The 25,368-nt window shown below is 53.4% G+C and overlaps 1 protein-coding gene across 9 annotated transcripts in view; it reads left to right on the top strand.

Moving 5' to 3' along the window:
* PTPRF (protein tyrosine phosphatase receptor type F) overlaps positions 1–13,875 on the top strand; it is an 85,866-nt gene extending 71,991 nt beyond the window's left edge. For 7 of the 9 annotated variants that reach the window (XM_073790901.1, XM_033867847.2, XM_073790899.1 and 4 more), the window contains 14 exons: positions 1,086–1,201; positions 4,333–4,365; positions 5,275–5,372; positions 8,241–8,364; positions 8,535–8,710; positions 9,411–9,530; positions 9,848–10,002; positions 10,081–10,366; positions 10,467–10,645; positions 10,858–10,984; positions 11,156–11,281; positions 11,546–11,700; positions 11,787–11,922; positions 12,201–13,875. In XM_073790901.1, coding sequence (XP_073647002.1) covers positions 1,086–1,201; positions 4,333–4,365; positions 5,275–5,372; positions 8,241–8,364; positions 8,535–8,710; positions 9,411–9,530; positions 9,848–10,002; positions 10,081–10,366; positions 10,467–10,645; positions 10,858–10,984; positions 11,156–11,281; positions 11,546–11,700; positions 11,787–11,922; positions 12,201–12,269 — 1,900 coding nt within the window. In that variant the 3' untranslated portion in view covers positions 12,270–13,875. The remainder of the gene's footprint in view (positions 1–1,085; positions 1,202–4,332; positions 4,366–5,274; positions 5,373–8,240; positions 8,365–8,534; positions 8,711–9,410; positions 9,531–9,847; positions 10,003–10,080; positions 10,367–10,466; positions 10,646–10,857; positions 10,985–11,155; positions 11,282–11,545; positions 11,701–11,786; positions 11,923–12,200) is intronic. The other 2 variants (XM_073790900.1, XM_073790906.1) reach the window with 1 other exon arrangement.
* The last annotated feature ends 11,493 nt before the right edge of the window (positions 13,876–25,368 follow it).

Below are 25,368 nucleotides of genomic sequence, written 5' to 3'. Positions count from 1 at the left end.
GGGTCTGAGTGCTTGGCGGAAACAGTGACCGTTCCTTTCTTCTGTCCTTGCCTGTCTTTCGGGACCTAGTAAACAAGAAAGGTAGGAGTCCTTCCTTCTCTCTTCACGCGCTTCCCCCTTCACTTCTTATCCCCATGCACACTGCGGGCCCAGCAGGGAGGGGCGCTGCTTGGGCCGGAAGCCTCCTGGCCTGCGGCTGTCTGGTCAGCTTGGCAGGCGATGGGACAGGCTCTGTCACTCTCTCGACTGGTGCTCTGCACAGGGGATGCCCCTTTTCCGGGCACAGACGAAGCACAGACCTCCACCACTTCCCCTGCAGGCACAGACTCTGAGCTCACCAGAGCCTTCCCCCAGGCTCCCAGGTCTCTGAGGTTACCTGAGCGCTGCAGGGGACAGAGTCTGGCCTATGTGCAAAGAGCACTGGCTGCAGGGCAGCGGGGAAGCGTGTGCTGCACACTCACGCACACTCGCGTAAGTTTCTTCCCCAAGCACACCTGTGTCCACCGAGCAGAAGCGGCCCCTGGATACTTGTCAGCAGCTGGACATTGCAGTCTGTCTCTCATCCTGTCCCTGTAGCCCGGGGAGCCGAGGCCAGCAAGGGAGGACTCTGCCCAGCTAGGGGGGCGCCTTCCCCGTCCCTCCCCTGCTGCTCTGCACCTCTGCCCTTGTACCGAGAGCCAGATAGCTGAGGCCCAGCTCTCTGTGATGTTTGCATATCTTAGGTGTCGTTTGCATGTTTCCTCCTGGTGGCTCCTGCTGTCTCAGCTGTGGGGCCCTTGCAGACAATAGCCACTGCCCGGCAGTGACCTGCCCTTTACGGGAAGGAGCCACAGCCTCTGCGGCCCCTTCCTTTCTCGCTGGGCTGGCCCTCTGTCCACCCCCTATTCCCGCTGCCTCCGCACCCTCCACCCTGTGTCCTCTCATGTGACGCTGCTCTGGCCCTGGCTCCCCTGCACTGAGACCCCAGGCTGGGGTGGCAGGAGCAGGGCCGTGGACACAGGGCCTCTGTGGTGGCGGGCTATGCCATGCATCTCTGTTCTCCGCCTGGACCTCAGTTCTCACCAACCGCCCTTCTGCCTCTCCAGGAAAAGGACCCACTCCCCGTCGTCCAAGGATGAGCAGTCAATTGGGCTGAAGGACTCCTTGCTGGCCCACTCCTCCGACCCCGTGGAGATGCGGCGGCTCAACTACCAGACCCCAGGTAGGGTGGCCCCCTCAGCCTGCCTGCCTGCCCCACCCAGGCCTGCCGGTCTCCCCCGAGGGACCCTGGCCTCACCCTGGCCCCCATTTCCTGTTCCTCCCGTCTGCCCTTCTCCCTGTACCTATCCACTTTGATGAAGTGACCGAGGAACCCCTATATCAAGAGCTGGACAGGCACCGCAGGGCCCGGGAGCCTCTGGGGCTGGGGGGCAGCTAGCTGCTCAGACCCGACCTCGTCTTTGGTCACGCCCTCCAAGTATGGGCCCGGGACCCACACAGAGCCACATCCCAGCCCCGGGGTGGCCAGCCTCTGCACCCGTGCTCTGGTCCCTGCACACGAGAGGTTTGTTAGTGGGAAACGGCCCATCAGACCCGTGTGGCGGGCTGGGGTGCCCACATCTGGCCCCTCTGGTGGCTGGCCCCAGATATCCTGTGAGAGTACAGGGACCCCGCACAGGGCTTGGTGCCCGCCTTTCCTTCCCCGCCACTGCTACGGGGCTCTCTGGCTGCCCCTTCTACCTGAGCTGTCACTCCCTCCCTGTGCCCCAGCAGACACAGCTCAGACCTCTTCCCTGTGGGCAGGGTCGTTCCTCGGCTCCCAGATGCTGCTTCCATCATGACGCCTCCCACCCTGGGCTGGAACTGCCTCAGTGACGGAGCTCTGTGGAGCCAGGAACTGTCCTCTTCCTCTCCCATCCCATGGGTTGCGCACACGGTGGACTCTTGTTGAGCGCCTGTGAAACAAACACAAGGCAGCTGAATGAATGAGTGAACTCCAACACACAGGGTTTGTGTGTACACGAGCTGCTCATGGCTGCGTGTTAAATCACCGCAGAACTTCGTGGCTAAAAACAACAGTTATGTACTATTGTCACCGTCTTCATGAGTCAGAAATCCAGACGGGAGCGTAGCAGGAGCAGCCTGTCTCTATTCCAGAATGTCTGGGCCCTCGGCCGAAAGACTCGAAAGCTGGGAGCCAGAATCATTTAGATCAGGGGTCAGCAAACTATGGCCCGAGGCCAGATGCAGCCCACCATCTGTTTCCGCAAATAAAGTTTTATTGGAACGCAGCCACGCCCATCCATTTATGTATTGTCTGTGGCTGTTTTCATACTACAAAGAGGAGCTAAGTAGGTGTGATAGACACCATATGTCCACAAAGCCAAAAATACGTACTAGCTGGCCTTTTCTAGAAAAGTTTGCTGACCCCGGAATTCTGGAGACTCATTCATTCTCATTTCTTATGGTTGACACTGCAGTCAGCTGTGAGCTCACCTGAGGTTTTCGGCTCCCCTCCTGTGGCCTGGGCTCCCTGACAACATGCTGACTGAGTTCCAAGGGCACATGTCCTGAAAGAGAGAGAGCCAGGCTGACTTAGCAGGCTGTTGCAACCAGATGTGATCAGATCTTCAAGGAATCAAAGCTGGAGCCTGGAGGGCAGAGAAGCCTTCTCTGAGAGGGATGCCAAGCCGTGTGGGCCTTAGTCGGGCAGAGAGGGGGTGGGAGGGAACGGAGGGAACTCCCTTCTGTGGCAGTAGCATGTGGGGAAGCAGCTTTCGGGCACTGTGTCCTGCGGCCCTGGAGCTGGGGTTGTTGAGAGCCCAGAGATGAGTCTGGAGGGCTAGGCCGAGGTCCGGTCACAGAGGGACCTGCACGCCAGGCTAAGGGGTTTGGACTTTGTCTTGAGGGTTCCAGGGAGGCATTAAAGGTTTTCAGCAGGGCAGCAAGAGGGTCAGAATTGTGCTGTAGAAACATAGCTCTGTTTGCCATGTGGAAGGCAGATTGGAAGGGGAGAACTTGGGGAGGCAGGCCGTTGAGAAGGTGCTGAGGACCTGGACGAGGCGGGTGGCAGTGGGGAGACATGAGCGAGACCTAAGCAGCAGGGCTCAGGCTTGACTCCATGTGGGGTGAGGAAATGGGGGCAGAGGTCCCAGGATGCCTCTGTGGTTGCTGGCTGAGCATTGGGGTGGGAGGGTCCAGGGAGACCTCCGCATCCACATCCTGGCTGGAACCACGGGCGTGGGGCATGCCAAGGAGCACGCAGCGGTCAACGCCTGCAAATAGATGGGCTCTCCCAGGAAGAGGGGGCGGGGGAAGAGAGCAGACGAAGGGCAGCCAGGGAAGGAGGTGAAATGTTGAGGAAGGATGGGTGAAGGATAGCCAAGGAGGAGGAGCCAGAGGGAGAGAGAACTCGGGGAGAAGAGTGTCCCAGAGGCCAGATGCGGAGGGCTGTGCAAGACAAAGGCCTTTGGCTTCGGCAGTTGGGACCTTGGAGAGCCTGTGGTGGGCGGGTCCTGGGGGCAGGAGCATTTCAGTGGGCTGAGGCCCAGTGAGTGGGGAATGAGCAAGTGGGTGTGAAGGCCCTGCTGGGGTCTGGATCCTTGTGGCTGCAGGGCCCGGGGGAAAGGGCAGGGATCTGAGAGGAGAAGGCGGGGTGGAGCACAGGCAGTCAGAGGTGGTGTTAAAAGGGATGGGGGTCCAAAAGGACAGGAGGCTGTGGCCCCGGGCGGACCGTGGGGAGGGGCACAGTGAGGGTCACCCGAGGTGCTGAGATCGGGGAACAGGACTGCTGGTGGGGAGAGGTGTCTTTGTGCACAGGGGTGGTCTGGGAGGGAACCGGTGACCAGAAGGGGTGGCGGCGATGGCAGCACTGTCCACGGCTGAGGGTTTCCTTCTCGTTTTTTTCGTTCAGCAGATGTTTATTATTTTCTCTCATAATTTAACTCTTCTTCTGAAAATGCTTCAAACGCACAGAAAAGCTGAAAGAGTGATACAGTCCCCATCTGCACATCCTCGTGTGGACTCACCCTTCTGTTTCTCACCGCACATGCCTCATCTCTCTCTCTGAAAGCACACTTCCCTTTTGCCAGTTCATCTGGAAATAGTCAGGGTCAAACTTTGATACCAGAGGGCACGAGGTTGGCTTGGACCTAGACTTCCATCATAGAAAGAGGCCCCTGAGACCGCCCAGGCTCTGGGTGGGAGATGCATCTGCTCCTCGGGGGGCAGAGGGGGCTGCGGTGGGACTGCCCCTGCGAGCCCCCAGCCCCGCACTGTGTTCAGCAGCAGTGTAACCAGAGGTTAACGGGTTTCCTTCTCTTGCCCCCCTGTTTTTGTTCTTTTTCTCTGCAGGTTCCAGTGTCCCCAGTTGCCCGAATATCTCAAGTTAGTTTTCTGCGTTCCCGTGTTTGGGGCCCACTCTGGCTTCTGTGTGTTTCCTCTACTTCTCTCACCCATCGCCTCCCTCCTTCCTTGAGTTCTTCTCTCCCCTTGCCTCTCTTTTCTCTACCTTCTCACTGCCCCGTCTTTTCTTTGTCCATCCTGCTCTCTCCCCACCTTGCCCCCTTCTTCCCGCCCTGTTTTCCCTCCCGCCACTCTGTCTGTCTCTGCCTCTCGCCTCCGGTCTCAGTCCGACCTCTCTCGCATCTCAGTCCGACCCCTCTCCGGTCTCAGTCCGACCCCTTTCCCGTCTCAGTCCGACCCCTCTCCCATCTCAGTCCGACTCCTCTCCTGTCTCCCTGCCTCCCTTTCCCCACATCTCCCTCCTCCCCTTTGCTTCTCCCTCTGAGTTCTTCCACGTCTCTGCCATGTACATCGTGATCACTCCATCCACATGCTGGGTGCTGGGACAGGGACATCACCCAGCCTCCCATGGTGACTGGCACCAGTGAGGGCAGGAGCGCTGTCCAGAGGCAGGACCCGCAGGCGGGGTGCAGGCTGAAGCAGCCCAGCCCCATCCTGTCCACTGCCTTCCACCTGCGCTTCCGGCCCCGGCCTGGGAGGGGGGAGGCCTCCCATGCCTGTGGAGAACCCGCCACTCAGCACCGTGTCACACGGACATGCTCACTCGTGCTCACACCACACACCCTTCCACCTCTGTCCTCTCCCACGCCCACCCCCAGCCACTGTGTGCCCCGCCATCCCTGTCGCCGCATGTGCCGCCGTCTCCATGCCACCAGTGACGAGTGCTCCATGGTCACACGTGTCCACATGTCCACATACATGCATTGGGGCTGTCTCCACCACCCGTCTCAGGCCTCACGCTAACTCTGCCTGTGTGTGCCCTGCTTCCAGGTATGCGAGACCACCCGCCCATCCCTATCACCGACCTGGCGGACAACATCGAGCGCCTCAAAGCCAACGACGGCCTCAAGTTCTCCCAGGAATACGAGGTGAGACTTCCCCCTCACCCCCGCTTCACACCCCCCACCATGTGCCTGGCCCCAGACCGGCTCCTTTCCTGCCTCGGGCTCCAGGCTTCTCCAGAACACACACTGGAGGGGTCAGCAGTGGCCAGCAGGGAACTCAACTCCTCAGGTCTCAGGTTCTGGGCCTGACAGAGGCCCTTCCAGATCCCCGGGTCAGGACACTCAGTCACATGCCCCGATGCTAACAGAGGCAGACAGGTCTCTCTCTCTCTCTCCCTCTCTCTGTCTCACACACACACACACACACACACCCAGGTCAGTAATAACAGCTGGCATTTATGGAGAGCTTCCTGCGGGCCAGCTCTAGGCTAGGTACTTTGCATACCATTCTGCCCTCCCCACACCCTGTGAAACGGATACTGGTGTTATCCCATCTTACAGATGAGGAAGCTGAGGCTTATAGGAGGGGAAGTGACTTGCCCAAGGTCACGCAGCTGATGAGTAGTGGAATGTGTCTGTCAGCCTGTACCCTGCACATGCATGTGCTCACGGGTGTTCTCAGAGTACAGATCACAGAGACGGGGAGCTGGGGGGCCTGAATCTTGCCCCTTGGGCTGCACAAACCCTCCTGCTCAGGGCCCTCCAGGTACTCCCTTCACTCTGGCCTGGACCCTATCTGCTGGGGGCTCAGACTTCAGAGCACTGCTCCTGCCCAGAGTCAGGGCTTCCAGGCGCCCAGCTGGGGAGGTGCTTTGCTAGTGAAAGGGGTGTAAAGGAGGTGATAAGGAGAGCCCCACCTCCTCTAAGGAGCACGGGCGGAGGTGTTGTTAAGGCATCTTCTGCCTCTGCCCCACTCGGCCCCTCCAACCCCCCGCCCCACCCGTAGCGCAGCCCTGGCACAGGATGACGGGTGGGTGGATGGGTGATTGACGGGCTGGCTCCACCCTGCCTGTGAGCCCGCCCCGCTCCAGTCAGATGTCCACCCTCAGCTGGGCTGCTATCGCGGGCACCAGGGCTCCCCTTCAAGGGCTGTGAACGAGGTTTCCGCAGAGGAAATTGAGCTTGGCCGGGGAACTGATGATCACCTGTGCCGCGAGGAAGGCGTGCCGCTTCTCCCTGCAGAGCGCCCGCTGGGGGCCTGCTCTGCACAGCCCCGCCATGGCGGGGACAGAGCCGCTAAGGGGGGCTCCCTGCCACCAGCTCCTTACCTGGCCTGGTCTCCCGCCCACACTCATCCAGTCCCACGTCCCACGCCGCCCTTCCTCCCATGGGGCTCTGCGGCTCACTGTCCAGACTCGGTGTCCCCCGTCCACCTTCTGCCTCTTCTCTGCTCCAGTCTGCGCTCTCCTCACCACAGCCTCCTCCTCCAGGAAGCCTCCTCTGGCCACCCGGCCTGCCGAGAGCTTTCCTGCAGCCAGGATCCCATAGCTGTGTTACCTTTAACGGTCAGTCAGTCGCTCATCTGGCATCGTCGGGCACTCAGCCTGTGCTGGGTGTTGGGGGTGTGGAGGCAAGTGCCCACAGGGAGCTCAGCCAGCGGGGAGACGAGCGCCGACAGATGAGAGACACTGAATGCGACCTCATACCCCGGGGTTAAACACGCAGACGTGCGGAGGTCGGCCGGCCGACAGCACCAAGGCAAGCAGGCTGGGGGTGGGGTGTGCTGGGGTCTCGCGGAAGCAGTGCTCGCTGACCCGTGGAGAGTGACAGGCTGGCGCCAAAACCTGGAGGACACGGTGTGCTATGCTGAGAACTTCGGGTGGTGTTCGTCTGTAAAAGGAGGGTGGTAATAGAACCTATTTCGCGGGAGGATTAGATGAGGGAATACACGCAGTGTTGAGAACAGTGCCAAGCACACGGTAAGTTTTCGCTGAGCCTCAGCTGTTACTATTATCATCTGAGGCGATGAGGAGCCATGGGAGACATTTAGCAGGGAATTGATCAACAGATCTGCATTTTATAAGGATTTTTCTGGCTGCAGGACGGAGTGGGGCCAAGCGAAGAGGCAGGGAGATGCCAAGTCTGAGCAGAGGTGGCCTGGCTGAGGCCCTGGCAGCAGGTTGGAGAGAGCTGAGGGGCTGGGAGTGATGGGATGGGGCACAGAGGAGTTTTGAGGACGACTTGCAGGTTGTGGCCGGGGCTTTGGGGTAAATGGGGACAGTGCCCTTCACTGAGATGGAGCCCCAGCAGCAGAGCCGGGTTTGCAGGGGGAGCTGATGAGCTCAGCTTGGCAAGGGTTGAGACCGAAGGAGTGTGGGATGTCCAGGTGGGATGTCCAAGGGGCTGCTGGCTATTCAGACTGGGAGCTCAGGGGAGACTCTGGGCTCCAGCTGGGGTTATGGCAGCTCCAGCATATGGGCGTAAGGTCCTGAGAGCAAGTGAACTCACCCAGGAAGGGCTGGAGAGTGCAAAGAGGGCCCAGGAATGAACTCCAGAGGAGCACTGCGTCCTGCCTATGGGAAGGAACAGCCAGAGAGGGAAGAGGAGAGCTGGGCAAGGCCGTGCAGCATTGGCCAGAGCCCCAGCAACATTGGGTCGTGCGCAGCTGGCCGCCGTTGCTTCTGCACTCATTCATTAGCTGGATTCAGGGCTTGAGGGACTTCCCTAGCCCCCACCCCACCCCGGACCACTCTCCTGGGCGAGGGGATTTGTGGTACCTTGGTCAGGGGAGTCTTCGGTCCATCGCCTTGCTGATCGGTGCCGTGCCAGCCTCTTCGCTCCGTGGCCAGGGGCGCTGGTGCTCAGCCTTCACCGGCACCATGCGGTAGAGCGGCTGGCTGTGAACCGGGAGTGAAGGCCGGATGTGGACACCACCTGGAAGGCTGGGTCTCCCTGGAGGCACTAGGTAGTCAGCTCTTGCCCCACTCCACCTGCCTCCTCCATTCCCTGCAGTCAATTGACCCTGGACAGCAGTTCACGTGGGAGAATTCAAACCTGGAGGTGAACAAGCCCAAGAACCGCTACGCCAACGTCATTGCCTACGACCACTCTCGAGTCATCCTTACCTCCATTGATGGTGAGCCGAGGGCGGGCCCCCTCCCATCCCCTTGATCTCCTCCTCGCTGGGTGACGTTTCATCCTCCAGGAGAGGCCCAAAGGTCCCAGGGTGCACCGAGGAGGTGTGGAGGGACTGGGTTGGAGGCCCCAGGGTAATGCTCTCCCATGTCCCTTCCTGCCTGTTCATAGGTGTCCCGGGCAGTGACTACATCAACGCCAACTACATCGATGGCTACCGCAAGCAGAATGCCTACATTGCCACGCAGGGCCCGCTGCCTGAGACCATGGGCGATTTCTGGAGGATGGTGTGGGAGCAGCGTACAGCCACTGTGGTCATGATGACACGGCTGGAGGAAAAGTCCCGGGTAAGGCTGTGCAGAGCCCTGCCCAGGGCGGGGGAGGGGGGTGGCAGTGGCTACTCAGCCAGCAGGAGACTTCAGACACCTTTTCCCATCCCTGTGGGAAGAAGCTCCTCAAGGGACTTGCCAAGTGCTGTTGTTTTCCTGGGTGTCTTCGTGTCCCAGCTGCTGGACGTTCCTGGGATGTGGCATGTTCCCCATATACTAGTGGGTTCCCAGCATGTTAATATGTTGCCCCAGATGCTGTCGTTTTCCAAGAATGTTAATATGCTCCCCAGTTGCTGGCATGTTTCTGGGATGTTCGCGTGTTCCCCAGATGCTGGAGTGTAGCTGGGGCATTAACACGTCTCCTAAGTTAATTAGTGGAAAGAGCCGCTGTTATCTGTTTATGCACAGCAAAGCGTTGACTGGAACGTGAAATTTACAGAGCTTGAAAATGGTGCATAAACGTTATGGGTAAATTTGGCAGAAAATGTGCCTGGTGAAATCTGGTCACGAATAAACAATTTTCAATTACGTCCCTCGTTCCCCTGGTGAGGGCAGGGGTGGAGGCGTATCGTGAGACCATGATAGGGTTTGGTGAGGGGTGGCATAATGGATCTGAGAGCTCGGGGCTGAGGGCTAGACCTCCCACCCTGCTTCTGCCCGCCTGAGCCTTTGGGTACCTCCAAACACCCTTGCACCCTGCCCTGCTGTCCCTCTGCAGGTGAAGTGCGATCAGTACTGGCCACCCCGTGGCACCGAGACCTACGGCCTCATCCAGGTGACCCTGCTGGACACAGTGGAGCTGGCCACCTACACCGTGCGCACCTTTGCGCTCCACAAGGTATGGTCCTGCCCCCGTGCTTGTCCCCCGGCCGGGACCTATGAGGACAATGGTCTGAACATGGTGCGCTGGCGGGGAAGGGGGCGAGTGGGAGCCCGGTGTTGGAGGTCGGGGCTTGGAGGTGTGAGCGCACCATGACAGCCGGTGCCATGGGCGGCATGGATGGAAGCAGCACCCGAGCTCCTTCAGGCTGCCCCGTGTGGCTTCTGAGTCCCGTTGGAAAGCCGGGGTCTGGCCTCAGCATTGGGGCATCCTGCCCTGAGTCTGTAGAGGGTACACTCCCTGGTCACACCGTCTCTCCCCGCTCTCCTCCCCAGAGTGGCTCCAGTGAGAAGCGGGAGCTGCGTCAGTTCCAGTTCATGGCCTGGCCAGACCACGGAGTTCCCGAGTACCCGACCCCCATCCTGGCCTTCCTGCGGCGGGTCAAGGCCTGCAACCCGCTGGACGCCGGGCCCATGGTGGTGCATTGCAGGTGAGGGAGTGCCACGCCACCGGGGGGTGGGGCAGAGGCGGGGTGGGCCCCTGCCCAGGCTGAGTCCGTGTCCTGCAGTGCGGGCGTGGGCCGCACGGGCTGCTTCATCGTCATCGACGCCATGCTGGAGCGGATGAAGCATGAGAAGACGGTGGACATCTACGGCCATGTGACGTGCATGCGGTCGCAGCGCAACTACATGGTGCAGACCGAGGACCAGTACGTGTTCATCCATGAGGCACTGCTGGAGGCCGCCACGTGTGGACACACGGAGGTCCCTGCTCGCAACCTCTATGCCCACATCCAGAAGCTGGGCCAAGTGCCTCCTGGGGAAAGTGTGACTGCCATGGAGCTGGAGTTCAAGGTGGGCTCAGGGCTGGGCCTGCCTGGCTCCAGGGCCTGGACTGGGTCCCGGGGACAGTCCTTCAGGAAGCCAGGCCTGACCAGCCTCTCCCTCTCGCTAGTTGCTGGCCAGCTCCAAGGCCCACACATCCCGCTTCATCAGCGCCAACCTGCCCTGCAACAAGTTCAAGAACCGCCTGGTGAACATCATGCCCTACGAACTGACCCGTGTGTGTCTGCAACCCATCCGCGGCGTGGAGGGCTCCGACTACATCAATGCCAGCTTTCTGGATGGCTATAGGTCAGCACACTTGTGACTGCCCACCGCGCCCACGGTAGCCAGGCCTGCTCCTGGCCGGCTGGGGGCGCAACAGAGTAGGGCCAGCCTGGAAGACCAGGGTGGGCTTCCTGGAGGAGGGGTGATCTGACCGGGGCCCCAAGGGGCTAGGCAGCCATGGGGAGACTCGGGGGACAGCAGCACCTCCAGCATGTCCAGTCTTATGTCCACCCCAGACAGCAGAAGGCCTACATCGCCACGCAGGGGCCTCTGGCGGAGAGCACCGAGGACTTCTGGCGCATGCTGTGGGAGCACAACTCCACCATCATCGTCATGCTTACCAGGCTTCGGGAGATGGGCAGGGTGAGCACGCCAGCCACCCCTTCTCTATCGTGTCCTTCCTCTCCCGGCCCTGTCAGCCTCAGACCCCATTATCACCACCTGTGGCATCCTGCCCCCGAATCCTCTGAAACCCGGAGCTCCCCTCCCCACTTCTTCCCCACCTGACCCTGGGGCCGGGCCCTCTGTCCACAGGAAAAGTGCCACCAGTACTGGCCCGCGGAGCGCTCTGCTCGCTACCAGTACTTTGTCGTTGACCCGATGGCTGAGTACAACATGCCCCAGTATATCCTGCGTGAATTCAAGGTCACAGATGCCAGGGTGAGTGGACAGGGGAGTGTGTATATTTGTACGAAAGCTTGTCTGTAACGCTGCCAGAGCCCCTGTGGTGGGGCTGCCTTTGTGGTGCCCCAGCTCCGGCTGCAGGAATCGAAGGTGAGCTGTGGGCGTGCAAGCCCATTTCCCAGGGTGGCCTCGGTGTAACGACCTCAGGGTGCTTACCTGTGCTACCGCACTGTCCGCCTGCCCTGGGGGGCTGCCGCCTGAAGCTCCAGCCCTGACCCCGGCCTCTGCCACCTCTCCCAGGATGGGCAGTCGAGGACGATCCGGCAGTTCCAGTTCACAGACTGGCCAGAGCAGGGCGTGCCCAAGACGGGCGAGGGCTTCATCGACTTCATCGGGCAGGTGCACAAGACCAAGGAGCAGTTCGGGCAGGATGGGCCCATCACGGTGCACTGCAGGTGGGGCCGACCCCATGGAGGTCTGGGCGTGTGGGGGGTTGGGGGTTCGGGGGCAGGAGCCCTGACCCAGCACTGTCCCTGGGCAGTGCCGGTGTCGGCCGCACCGGGGTGTTCATCACGCTGAGCATCGTCCTGGAGCGGATGCGCTACGAGGGCGTGGTCGACATGTTCCAGACCGTGAAGACCCTGCGCACACAGCGCCCAGCCATGGTGCAGACGGAGGTATGCAGGCCACTGGCCATGCCAAAGCCAGCTCCTCACAGACACGTGCTGGGGAAGGATGGTGATGGTACACAGGGTACCATCCGGGTACACGATCTAGGGGCAGAGTGGGGGTGGCAGGGGGAAGCCCGGGCAGATGTCTGGATCTGGCCCCTGCTGCTGGCCAGCAGAGGCAGAGGCTAAGTCCATGACCCACTGGCTGCAGTGCGAGTGCCCTGGGCTGCGTGTCGGGGTATCCTCCATCGCGGTCTGCGCTGACCAGACCCCTGTCCCAGCAGGACCAGTACCAGCTGTGCTACCGCGCGGCCCTGGAGTACCTCGGCAGCTTTGACCACTATGCAACGTAACCACCGCCCCCCTCTCCTCCGCTGCCCCCACCTGGGGGCTCCGGAGGGGACCCAGCTCCTCTGAGCCATACCGACCATCATCCAGCCCTCCTGCACAGGTGCTGCTGCTGGCAGAGCACAGCCCACCGGGATCACAGCGTTTCAGGAACATTGCCACACCGAACGGAGAGCCCAGAACTGCCCTGGGCGAGGGGGTGGGCCGGCAGGCGTGCACTGAGGCCACGTCTCTGTCCACCAGGCCCGCCCCGGAGCCCCTGCGAGCTCTCTGTTCCGCTGCCGCGTTTCTCATGCTTCTTCTCGTGGGGGGGATGGGAGCAAAGCCTCCTTTTTTATACTTTAAGTGGGGTAGACAGGGATTCTAGCCTCTTCCCTCTGACTTTTCCTTTTACAAATTCTTAACTGCAGAATGGGGTTGCGGTGTAGCTTGTGTTCTCTTTTGAATTCGCTCTGGACCCTTTCTTGGTACGACTTTCACTGCTGAAGGATGGAGTGTGCCTTCCTCGTGTGTGTGGAGCTGGGGCCGCCAGCCTGCGCAGAGGCATCGCTGATCCAGTTGCTCTTCCAGCCCTTCAGACAAGATCCTGTTTTAGCCAAATGCAGGGAAACAGTTTTCTTTTTTTGGTTTAATTTCTGTTTTGTTTTTCCGTAAGAGCCTTATTTTGGGCCCCATAGACAGTGGTGGGCGGGGCGGAGGTAGGAAGCACTCATCCCCAGTCGTCTATTCCAGTGTGTGTTTAACATTCACAGCCCAGAACCACAGACTTGTCTGGGGGAGCCTGGAAAGGCATTCCTCATCACCATCGTTTGCAAAGTTTAAAGATAAAGCAAAGACAAAAAACAAACAGACAAAAAAATCCAAACAAAAAAAAACACAAGAAAAAAAGAGTCATCCCCTGGCCTCTGCTTCAAACCCCTGAGAAGGGGAGGTGGCTCCGTGTGCCTGGGATTCCCTCTGGGTCCGCAGAGCCTTGCTTTTTGTCCCCAGCATTGTGGGATGGCGTGGTGTTGGTAGGCTGTGGGTCTGGCCGTGTGGCCAAGGTGATGGGCACCAGTCAGGGTGTGTGCCATGCCCCACACACCTCTGGGCCAAGCAGGGGTGCAGCTGGCCCTTCAGGTGCATGCCAGTGGGCCTCGTAGCACACATCTGTCCTCGGAGCAGGGGCCAGATGACTCCCCTCCCTGGTTTGCAGCTGTTTTCAAAGCCCCTGAGAATCGCTCTTTTCCACTCCTTCAAAGATGCCCTCCTAAACCAATGTGGCAAGACTACTGGTACTATACTCAATCCTTATTATCTCAGCTTGCTGAGGGGCAGGGAGCCGCCTCTCCCTCTGGGCAGCACTATCTAGGTAGGTAAGTGGGGGCGGGAAGGGTGCATAGCTGTTTTAGCCGAGGGACTCGAGGCAGACGTCCCCAGATCTAAGTAGGTGGTCAGGATCAACAATCCAGGGTTGGTAATGTTGAATGAGACATTCATTTTTACCTTGTGGATGCTAGTGCTGTAGAGTTCACTGTTGTACACAGTCTGTTTTCTATTTGTTAAGAAAACTACAGCATCATTGCATAATTCTTGATGGTAATAAATTTGAATAATCAGATTTCTTACAAACCGGGCCTCTGTCTCGGCTCTTTGCGGAGTCTGGGCTCTCTAAGCCAGTCCCTAGGGGTAGGTTCTGCCGATTTCCTGCTCCTCAGGAGACAGCGAGGCTGTCCTGAGGACCTGTGAGAAGACGGCCTCCTGGCCTGGTGCCCACTTTCTGATGGGAGCCTGAAGGCTGAGCCACAGTGCGTGGAAGGAGCACCTCCCATGGGCCGCGACTCCCCGGGCCAGAAGCACACCCCCTGCCTCTCCTCACCCCCGCCATGTTCTGGGTCGCCACGTGGTGGGTACCAGGACTCCCCAGGCCACACACATCCCCTTCCGTCACCTCCTCCCTCTCTTCCTCCCCTGCCATAAGGAGAAGGCTGGCACTGTGGCAGTGGAGGCCAAGAAGGTATGGAAATTGGTTAGTGAGGACTCGGATAATTCTTGCAATGTGGGTACTGGACACAGTGTGGCCGTCTGGCCCCTGGACACACAGCAACATCTGCAGTGGTCTCTCCACTGGTGATCAGATAAGTCCTACCAGGTTGTCAAACCATATGGAACTTCTGGGGACAGAAGCCAAGCAAAACCCAGAACAAGTGAGGAAGAAAAATACATGTAGTCAGCAGTGACCAGACTAGAGAGAGTGCCACGATGAGCCCAACACAGAGGTGCTGTGGGTGCACTGAGGCAGCACCTCACCCTGCGGCAGGATCAGGGAAGGCTTCCTGGAGGAGGTGACATAAGCTGGCTTCTGAGTGTTTCATAGGGTGAGTAAGGGCTACTTTCAAAAGATGGGAACAGCATTTCCAATGGAGAGAGCAACTTGTACAAGGTCTTGGAAGCATGAAACAGACCGACAAATACGAGAAACTACAAGGAACGCACATGATCCGGGTAGGGAGACATAAGGCCAGAGGTAGGCTGGAGGCAGCTGATGGGTTTGAGGTGATTGAGAATGGGATGCAGGTGTCCCTGCTGGGTGACATGCCTCTGTACTGCGCTATGCCGCCTCCTTCGAGGCCCTCACTGCACTCTAGTGTTGCCAGCTGTCTCCCTGGGGGCCCTGAGTGACCAAGGCCTGGGATCGGGGCTCTTCTTGGCTTCCCTAGCTCCTAGCTCACTGCCGGGCATATGTCTATTTGTTAAGAAAAACAACACCATCATTGCATACTTGATGATATTAAATTTGAATAAATATTTCCTCATGAAAAAATGAGCCATTAAACATTTGCAAGTGAGGGTAGCTATCAGATTATCACTTGAGCAACAGCATACAAACTGCACCGGGCAGGCAGACCACAGGGCAGGTAAGCGCCAGTGCTGGGACCCACGCGCACCTGGTTATGTCTGCTCCAGAGTCCCTGCCCTTTCCGCCGTCTGGTGTCTGCCCCCCTCCCCTTGGCTGTCACCACCCCCCTCCTCCCAACCCACTCCTCCAAGGCTCCCCATCCACCGGTCCCCAATCAGGCATCCCTTCCTCCCTCACCCCCACATCCAACTAATCACCAAACCCTGCCCATTTGGCCTCTTCTGCACCTGTTCCGTCCTCTGCATTCCCAGGACCACCGTCTCCTGCAGCCATGCCTGCTCCCTGGTCTGCCTGCCCCCAGCCCTTGCTCCAGCCAGCCCATCCTCAGCACTGCGACCAAAATGATTCTGTTGGCAGATGTGACCATGGCACTGTCCTGAGGAGACCCTGCCAGGGCCTCAGAATCGGCCCAGACTCCACAGGTTTCCGAGGCTGCAGGACCCAGCCTCTGCAGCCTTACCATTCCTCCTCGCCCTGGGCCCCCGCCTTTCCAGTCATGACCTGGTCAACTCTTCATGCTTGCCTCAGCATTCTCTCAGCTCCAGAGCTTCCCATGAGCTATTCTGGAGCATCTCCCCCTCCACACCTCTCTAGGTGGCTAACCTGGTCCTGAGTAGTTCTTTCAGGAGCCATCCTAAATGAGGGTAGGTGACCCTGCTGTGCAAGATATTTGAAATACATATTTTTCATGTAATCCTCAAAACAATGTGTGGGGTGGGTCCTATTATGCCCATTTTGTAGATGAGAAAAATCAGGTCTCATCCACTCATTCAACAAATACTTGAGCCTTTGGGAAGGGTGAGTCACTTTAGTGCAAAGACTTCTGCCCTTGTAATGTTTATACTCTAGCAGGAGGAAATATGATGCACACAAAAAATAATAAATGTATATATAGTTTGTTAGAAAGTGATGTGTCACGAGGTGGGGGGGAACTAGAACAGGCACATGGGGAAGGTTTTGTTACTAATCAGGGTGGCCAGAGGAAGCATCATTGAAAAGATGGAATTTGAGGAAAGACTTGAAGCTGGTGAGGGATTTTGCCTAAACATCTTCGAGATGAGCATCCAGGCTGAAGGAGCACCTGGGGCGGAGGCCCTGGGTGGGAACGTGCCTGATGGGTTGAGGCGGGTGTGCCCATGACACTGTGAGCAGGACGTGAGAGAGCAGCGGGAGATGAGGTCGGAGAGGAAATGGGACAGCTTGTAGGCCAATGGGAGGACTTCGGCGGAAATCCAGGCATGGTGAGCAGTGGCCAGCAGATACTGGTACCGTCTTAGAGGCAGAACTAAGAGGATTTGCTTCTGGACTGGATGAGAGAAAGGAGTCAAGGTTGACCCCACAGTTTCAGCCTGAGCAACTGGAAGGATGAAGTTGTCATTTACCAGGATGCGGAAGCTGTGCGTGAGGGCTGAGTAACTTACTCCAGGCTCCCAGCTGGAATTGGTGGATCTGCCTGACTCCAGGGCTCTTTCCCCACTGCTACTTGCCCATAGCTAGAGACAGAGTCAGATGCACAGAGAAAAAATATATTTGGAAGGAAATACACCAAGAGTTGTGAGGTCGGGCGATATTTTTTCTTCATAATTTTCCAAATAATCTGTAAAGAATTAATATTACTCTAATTTTTAATAGAACAAAGTTTTAAAATGGTACCACCAATAATTCATTTTTGAAAACAACAAAAATCTTCCACATAGAAGTATAAAACATTAAAGTCCCCATCCTCTCCCTGCCCCCCAACTCCCTGGAGGGAGTCCCAATTTAGTCTGTATTCTTCTGTGTGTTTTCTATGAATATGCAAACGTGTATATAAACTATTTTTTATACAACTATAGTCGTATTGTTCATATATTTCTGCAAATTGCCCTTTTGATTTAAGTATATTGGGGACTTAAACATGTTAGTTTTTTAACATTTTTTAAACTGCTACATACTCTTCTGTTACAGACGTGCCATCATTTTTTAAATGGTTATCAATATAGTTTTTTATTAAAGAAAAAGTGGATGCACACGTCTTCTTTAATAAAAATAATCCAAACAGTCTTAAAGGATACAAAAGTTATGCTTTCAAAAAAAATAAAAACGTTATGCTTTCCTCCCTCTTCCCTCAACTCCAGTTTCATTTCCTGGAGTTCTTTTTTTTTCTTTCTTTTTTTAAAAATATTTATTTGGCTGCACCGGGTCTTAGTTGCAGCATGTGGGATCTTTAGTTACAGCATGCGGGATCTAGTTCCCTGACCAGGGATTGAACCCTGGCTGCCTGCAGTGGGAGCGTGAAGTCTTAACGGCTGGACCACCAGGGAAGTCCCTCCTGGAGCTTCTGATTTTAGTTTTTCGGGTGTAAGCAGTACATCTTCAAACAGTTGAAGAGTTGCACCTTCAACTAAAGTTACACCTTTAGTAGATATACCTGGTGAGTCCTCACAATAAAACCTGTGGAATTTGGTCAATCTATGTGAACTCCCACCTGTTCCTCCTGATTTTGTTACATATATTATTACTTTTAATTCTTTGGGGGCTCCCTCATTACTTTAAACAATATATTTAAACATTTATTTCCTGATTTATCACCCTAAGCAGCATCTTACTGCTTACCCTCTATGAAGAACGAGAACATTAGCTCACTTTCCTTGATTCTCTCTCGTCCAAGTACCATTTTTTATTTCACATTGTCAAGACTTATAATATTTTCTGATCTGTTAGTATAATTAAGTCTTTCATCCTAACATCGAGAACCTATAAATAGGTTCAATTTCAAATAAGTCTTTCTCTGCTTTTTTCTTTATTTCCTTCCCTCCTGGAGCGCACTCGGCTGCCGCAGTTTCTTACACAGCGTGATGAGCCTTTTGCTTTACTTTGGTGGAGTACCTCTCACAAAAGTTTTTCTCATAGGATTATAAACTTTCTGATCTTTGTATTCCTTAAAATATCTTTGTCTTACATTCACTCTCAGTTTTAACTTTTTCTGGCAAGGGCTTCTTTATTAAAAAAAAAAAAAATTGTCCCCAGAAACTTTTAAAGATACTGTTTCTAGTTCTGTATGAAACAGTTGTTGAAGGAGGAGGGTTATATGACACTGTTGATGTCTTGCTAATGGGTTTCTTTATCAAGTTACCCTGATGTTTGCCTGGTCTCCCACTTCGATTTTTTATTTGTAAATTCTGAACTTAAACCCAGTCCAGGCTTCTCTTGGGAAGAATGACCCCTGACTCAAGGATCTTGGGCTGTGGTTTTCTCAGCCCTGATTTCTCCATCAATCTGAGTTCATCTGCTTACTATCTTTGGAATTTTTATGTTTGAAAATACTTCGGTGTATGGTTCATGTGAGTATCTAAACTGATTTTTCCCCCCAATAATTATTTGTTTAGATCACCTTTCTCCCTGTACTGATTTGTAATGCCTCCTTTTTAATCACATATGAAGTTATTATAAGTACAGAATCTACTTCTGGGCCTCAAGTCTGTTTCATTCATCTGTCTGTCTAGTCAAAGCCAGAACTACTCATTTAACTTTTGTGGCTTTGTTTTCCTACCGAATACAGTCCCCCATCATTATATTTTTCTGTTAAAATTAATTAGTGCTAGTCCCCTGTTTTTCTTCCACTAGATATTATTTTTTGAAAATTCCATCCTCGATTTTGGTTGCAGATAAAATTGACAGCGATGTATCTGAAGAATATATGTTAACGTAAAAGAAAGAAAAGCTAGTTGGAGTCTAAATGAAGCCTAAAATTTGGGATCAGAAGTAAACTTGCTCATCCAGCCCTGCTGAGAGGGAGGAAATGCTGTCTGATGTGTGCAGCCATCCCAGTTTCTAGAACGAGGGCTGTAATGCACACAATGCAGCCTCTTAGCATCCCCAGGGTCCACAGCCTGGCACTTTAGACCGTGATGTTTTCCTTCAACAGTTGGCTCGGGCTTCCTTGGTGGCGCAGTGGTTGAGAGTCCGCCTGCCGATGCAGGGGACACGGGTTCGTGCCCCAGTCCAGGAAGATCCCACATGCAGTGGAGCGGCTGGGCCCGTGAGCTATGGCCGCTGAGCCTGCGCGTCCGGAGCCTGTGCTCCGCAACGGAGAGGCCACAGTAGTGAGAGGCCTGCGTACCGCAAAAAAAAAAAACAGATGGCTCATCTCTCCTTGAATCCTGTACTCGAGGTTTATCTAAATACCGTGGTTTCTTTTTTTTCCTTTTATAAATTTATTAATTTTATTTATTTTTATTTTTGGCTGCGTTGAGTCTTCGTTGTTGCGCGTGGGCTTTTCTCTGGTTGTGGCGAGCGGGGACTTCTCGTTGCGGTGGCTTCTTTCGTTGCGGAGCATGGGCTCTAGGCGTGGGCTTCAGTAGTCGTGGCATGCAGGCTCAGTAGTTGTGGCTTGCAGGCTCTAGAGCGCAGGCTCAGTAGTTGTGGTGCAGGGGCTTAGTTGCTCCGTGGCATATGGGATCTTCCCGGACCAGGGCTCGAACCCATGTCCCCTGCATTGGCAGGCGGATTCTTAATTGCTGGGCCACCTGGGAAGCCCCTAAATACCGTGGTTTCTTAAGCACACCATGCTAAACCTTTGTAACAATCAAGGAGTTAAATCCAAAGCTTTCAAATCAATAAGAACAAAAGTAAACACCCTAATAGGAAAACGGGCATGGACACAAATAGGCAATTTACAAAAGAAGATACACAAATTCCAGTAAAACTCGGGAAGATACTCAGTCTCTCTATTAATCAAAGTGCAAATTGAAAGAACACTGAGGTACTATTGTGCGACTATCAATTTGGCAAAAGTTATGTGTTCATATGATGTGGGGATCTGAGCACTCATATATTGCTAGTGGGGATATAATCTGGTTCTACCCTTTGGGGGGAATATTTGGAATATCTATCAAAAGCCTTAAAATATACTTTACCTGTGACCCAGTGATACACATTTAAGAACGTATATAAAGGAAACGACCGTACAAATATTTTAAAAATCTCTGGGCAAAGATTCATGGCTGCATTGTTTATAATACTGGAAAGTTAGAAACAACCCCAAATATACACACACACATAAATACAGCCTTGCTCAAGTGAATATGGAGACCATCAGTATCTGCATCACCTGGGAGCATTTTAGAAACTGAATCTCAGGCCCCACCCCAGACCTACTGAATCAGGATTTGTATTTTGACAGTTCCTTAAGGCCTTTGTAAATTAGAGAAGCACTGGCAAGGATATACACTAAAATGTTAGCAGTGATTTTTCCAGCTGATGATGCTCTCTGTTTGGGTTTTTTGTTTGTTTGTTTTTTTGCAGCAATCCCCCACCCGCACCCCAACACACACGCCTTTCTGGACCTCAGCTGTAAAAAGGGAATCTCCATACTACTTTTTTCCATGCTAACAGTTGGGGCCGAGAAGGTCATAGACAGGAAAAGTTCTGAAAACTCCAGGACAAATGGGGGTCCTCCACCCACAGGTAGGACAGATTACTGCCCTCTCCCTTGGTGGTCCTCCAATACATTCTCCAAACAGCAAATCTTCCGAAGTGAAAATCTGATCCTGTCAACCCTCCTTAGAACCATTTTGTTCTCATCTAAATGTAATCCAATTTCTTATAAGGCTACAAGGTCCTGCTGGATCTGGCATCCTGTCACTCCAGAGCAATAAGGTCCAACCACGTGGTAGTGTAGTTCCCTCAGGTTCCTAGTTCTCTCTCTCTCCCATCTTTTCTTTTCACACATCATGCCCTCCCTTTGCCTGGAAACTTCTCACCCCACCACCTCGCTGACTGCCCTCTAGCCCCAGGCCTCCTGAGGCCCAGGATGTCACCTCTTCCAGGAAGCCTTCCCAGGCTGCCCAGGAATGATTAGGGGCCCCAGTAGCATAGGTGCCTGGTCTGTTGCTCCGCAATTGGGTTGTCAGATTCGTGAAGGTTGAGGCTACATTCCCACGGCCTTTGGTCTCTGCATTGAGGCGGGACATTTTGAGGCCGGGATTCAGTGACCTCCCTAAGGTGTCCACCAGCTCTGTCATTCTGCCCTGGCTCAGGTGGTTTTGACCTGGAGCAGGGCTGCTGACTGGGGCTGGATATTTTGGGGGGGTGCAGCCAGCTCCTTGGCAGGATGATGAGGAAAAGAGTTGTATCTCTCTAAGGCAGAGGACGCCCCAGGAGCGTGCCCCTCATAAACATGGGTGAGGCCCTCCAGATCGCCCCAGGGCCTGCCCCTTGATGCTCCCTGTTTTAAACGCATTTTCTAGTTTCTCTCCCTCTGACGTGTACTTTTTTCATAAAGATGTGTCCGTGGTAGACAAACACACCAGGCTGTGGTCGCACGTGCGTGGATGCCCTTCCTAGCGCACCTCACCCAGGACAAGTCCTTGAGGAATCCTCTTTTGGCCCCTACCTCCCCCACCCTCGGCCAGACAGCCTCACATCCAGCTGTGTTGTTGGTCCAGTAACCACAGCACTGTGCTGAAATTATTACTGTTTCTTCTTCAGCTGTTCACATACTAAGATAGGAAAAAAAATACCAAAGATACTATGTAGGCTGTGGTGCAGAAATGAAATGCAAATTGACATTATAATTATTGTTTGATTCATCTGCCTCCTCCACTGGCAAGGACCCTGTCTCACTTGCCTCCCAACCCAAAGTAGGGACTCAATGAAGGTTTGCTAAAAGGATAAAACGGGAGGAGTTTGACCTGGCCCTGAGGCAGGAAGTAAATCTTTTGGGTGGGATTATGGCTGGGCTGCCAGAATACTCATCCTTAGAATCTCTACTCCCAGCTCCTCCTCCGAGGCCCTTCCTTTCAGTCTTACCCTGAGTACACACCTGAGTCAGCTCCTAGAGGGTCTTCCCACACCCCCAACCTCCTTAACTAGGAAGGGGTCTGCATCCATTGCAGCAAACTCCACTCTCTCCCTAATGAACTGCTTTTCTCCCCATGCCCCACACTAATGGTAAGGATGGCTCATACAGAGATTTCCCAAGGAATAATATTTTTTTTTGAATTTTATTTTATTTATTTTTTACACAGCAGGCTTTTATTAGTTATCTATTTTATACATATTTGTGTCTATATGTCAATCCCAATCTCCCAATTCATCACACCACCACCACTCCCCTTGGTGTCCATATGTTTGTTCTCTACATCTGTGTCTCTATTTCTGCCCTGCATACTGGTTCATCTGTACCATTTTTCTAGGTTCCACATATATGTGTTAATATACAATATTTGTTTTTCTCTTTCTGACTTACTTCACTCTGTATGACAGTCTCTAGCTCCATCCACATCTCCACAGATGACCCAATTTTGTTCCTTTTTATGACTGACTAATATTCCATTGTATATATGTACCACATCTTCTTTATCCATTCATCTGTCAATGGGCATTTAGGTTGCTTCCATGTCCTGGCTATTGTAAATAGTGCTGCAATGAACATTGGGGTGCATGTGTCTTTTTGAATTATGGTTTTCTCTGGGTATATGCCCAGTAGTGGGATTGCTAGGTCATATGGTAATTCTATTTTTAGTTTTTTAAGGAACCTCCATACTGTTCTCCATAGTGGCTGTATCAATTTACATTCCCACCAACAGTGCAAGAGGGTTCCCTTTTCTCCACACCCTCTCCAGCATTTGTTGTTTGTAGATTTTTTGATGATGCCCATTCTGACTGGTGTGAGGTGATACCTCATTGTAGTTTTGATTTGCATTTCTCTAATAATTAGTGATGTTGAGCAGCTTTTCATGTGCTTCTTGGCCATCTGTACGTCTTCTTTGGAGAAATGTCTATTTAGGTCTTCTGCCTATTTTCTGCTTGGGTTGTTTGTTTTTTTAATATTGAGCTGCATGAGCTGTTTATATATTTTGGAGATTAATCCTTTGTGTGTTGATTCATTTGCAAATATTTTCTCCCATTCTGAGGGTTGTCTTTTCATCTAGTTTGTAGTTTCCTTTGCTTTGCAAAAGCTTTTACGTTTCATTAGGTCCCATTTGTTCTTTTTTGTTTTTATCTCCATTACTCTAGGAGGTGGATCCAAAAAAATCTTGCTGTGATTTATGTCAAAGAGTAGGAACAATATTTTTTAAAGAAAGAAATAAATGAGGATCAACCAGGACCTGGACCGGACTTTGACCTGTGAGGAGGTTTTGGCCCCAGAAGTAAGCTCCTCAATCTCTCCCCCAAAGACCTTGAGTCCCAGGCCTCTTTCCAGGGATGGTCCTTTCCAGCCTCCTCTCTGGCACATTTTCAGGGCAGTCTCTGCAGTTACTCCAGTCTGAGCTCCTACGTGGTCCTAAAGATTTAAATCCAACAAACACATGGTATACACCTATGATGTGCTATAATAATACCTGCTAGCATCACTAACCACTTAAATGTGCCAAGCACTTTACCTGCATTGTTGAAATTTATTTCTCCCAACATCCCTGTATAGTAGCTCGTATCAGTATCTCCTTTTGCAGCTGAAGACTAAGATTCAGAGAGGTCAAGCAACTCACCCTAAGTCACACAGCTACAAGGGAAGCAGAATCTAGGTTTGAACCTGGATCTGTGTGACTCCAGAGCCTGAATGCTTAACTATTATACAAAGTGGAATCTGTGTGGCTTCATTTATCTGTTCTTTCCACAAATAATATTCCAGGAATATTCAATGAGTACTTACTATGAACCAGGCATTGTACAAAGTGGTGAGATTTGATGGTGGAAAAACAAAGTCCTTTTCCTTAGCGGCTTGGTCTGGTGGGAAACAGACATCAGCCACAAAAATCTTACACACATACATAATTACAGACTCTTCTAGATGCTCTCCAGGGAAAGTGCCTAAAGCAAGGAGAACAGCATAGAGCTGGAGTGGGAGTCAGAGAGGCTTCTGCGAGGAAGTGGTCTTTAGTAAAGGCCCTGAGGCAGAGGGGGGCACAGCTCTTTTAAGGAGGGTTTTAGAAAAACAGATCAAAGGCCAGCGAGGCTGGAGCCCAGAGAGCAAGGGGCAGTGGGGCAGGATGGGGTGGAGAGTGGGCAGGGGCCAAATCACTCAGAGCTGGTAGGTCAGGGCAAGGGGCTTGGAGTTCATGGTGAAGGCACAGACATCTTTTCAACGGTTCTCAGTAGAGCACTGAATTCAGATTTGCTCTTTAGAAAGATCACCCTTGCTGCTCTTTGGAGAACAGGTTGGAAGGGGAAGTGGTTGCAGGGGTCCGGAAGAAAGGTGATGTGGCTTGAAGTGGGATGGTAGTGCCAGGGGTGGTAAGAAGAGTAGGTTCAGGCTAGAGTTTTGAAAGTAAGGTCAATAGGACTGGATGTGGGCTGCAAGAGAGAAGAATCAACACAGACTTTGGACACCTGGATGAAGACTGGTGCCTTTACTGAAACGGGGAACACCAAGGGAGGAGCGGGTTTAGAGGAGAACCAAGAGTTTGCTTTTGGTGAGTTTGAGGTGCCTGTAACGTAGAGGGATAGAATTGTCCTCATCTTTGTATCCCCAGAGTCGGCACAAAATAAGCACCCAGAGGTGCTTATTTAAAAAGTCTTTAAAAAAAAAAAGAATGCACAATGGGTAGAATTTGAGTCAAGTCTTGAAAAATGGTTTGGCTTTGAAATGAAGATATTTTGATGGCTGTTTGTTTCAAAACGAAACAAAAACCAAATAGAAAGTTGGTGAAAGCAAAGGAGAAGGGAGTGATTGTGATGTAGAAGTGGTCCGCGGGGAGCCTCTTGCTGCAGCTCTCCAAGGCTTTTGTGCCTCTGCCTGGAACACTGAGCCATCCTCTGCATGGCCAGAGAATAAATCAGAGCCAGAAAGGAAAATTGTGTTTTTGTTAAATGTAGAAATCCAGGGTGTATTTGTGGGTACGTGTGTGTCTGCCTTGGAGCATTTTTATATTTGTATTTTTATATTTCATAGGCTAGAAGGCCCTGGGCTTTCCAACTGACTTTGTCTGCAAGGCTGAATTGAGGCTGGATTCTCTTCCTATGTACGTGGACTGACCTGGCTGCAGAAGCTCCCCCACACCCACACCCCAGTGATCCAGGTTGAGCAGGTCAGGCTGCGTCAATCTGTTTCCAGTGCTTACGGATCATGGCTTCTTTCCTGGGCAACTAGTATCAGACCCTTTGTGCAGAGCCTCCCGAAGCTCTGGAGAAGAATGTTTACATTCAGCAGCTAGTGTCCAGAGACAAGGGTTGGAATGTGACTGACCCAGAGGTGAACACCAAAGGCACATTAACATACA

The sequence above is a fragment of the Tursiops truncatus genome, chromosome 1, assembly GCF_011762595.2.
Source record: "Tursiops truncatus isolate mTurTru1 chromosome 1, mTurTru1.mat.Y, whole genome shotgun sequence".
Lineage (NCBI taxonomy): Eukaryota > Metazoa > Chordata > Mammalia > Artiodactyla > Delphinidae > Tursiops > Tursiops truncatus.
This window is presented reverse-complemented; position numbering and strand designations above follow the sequence as displayed.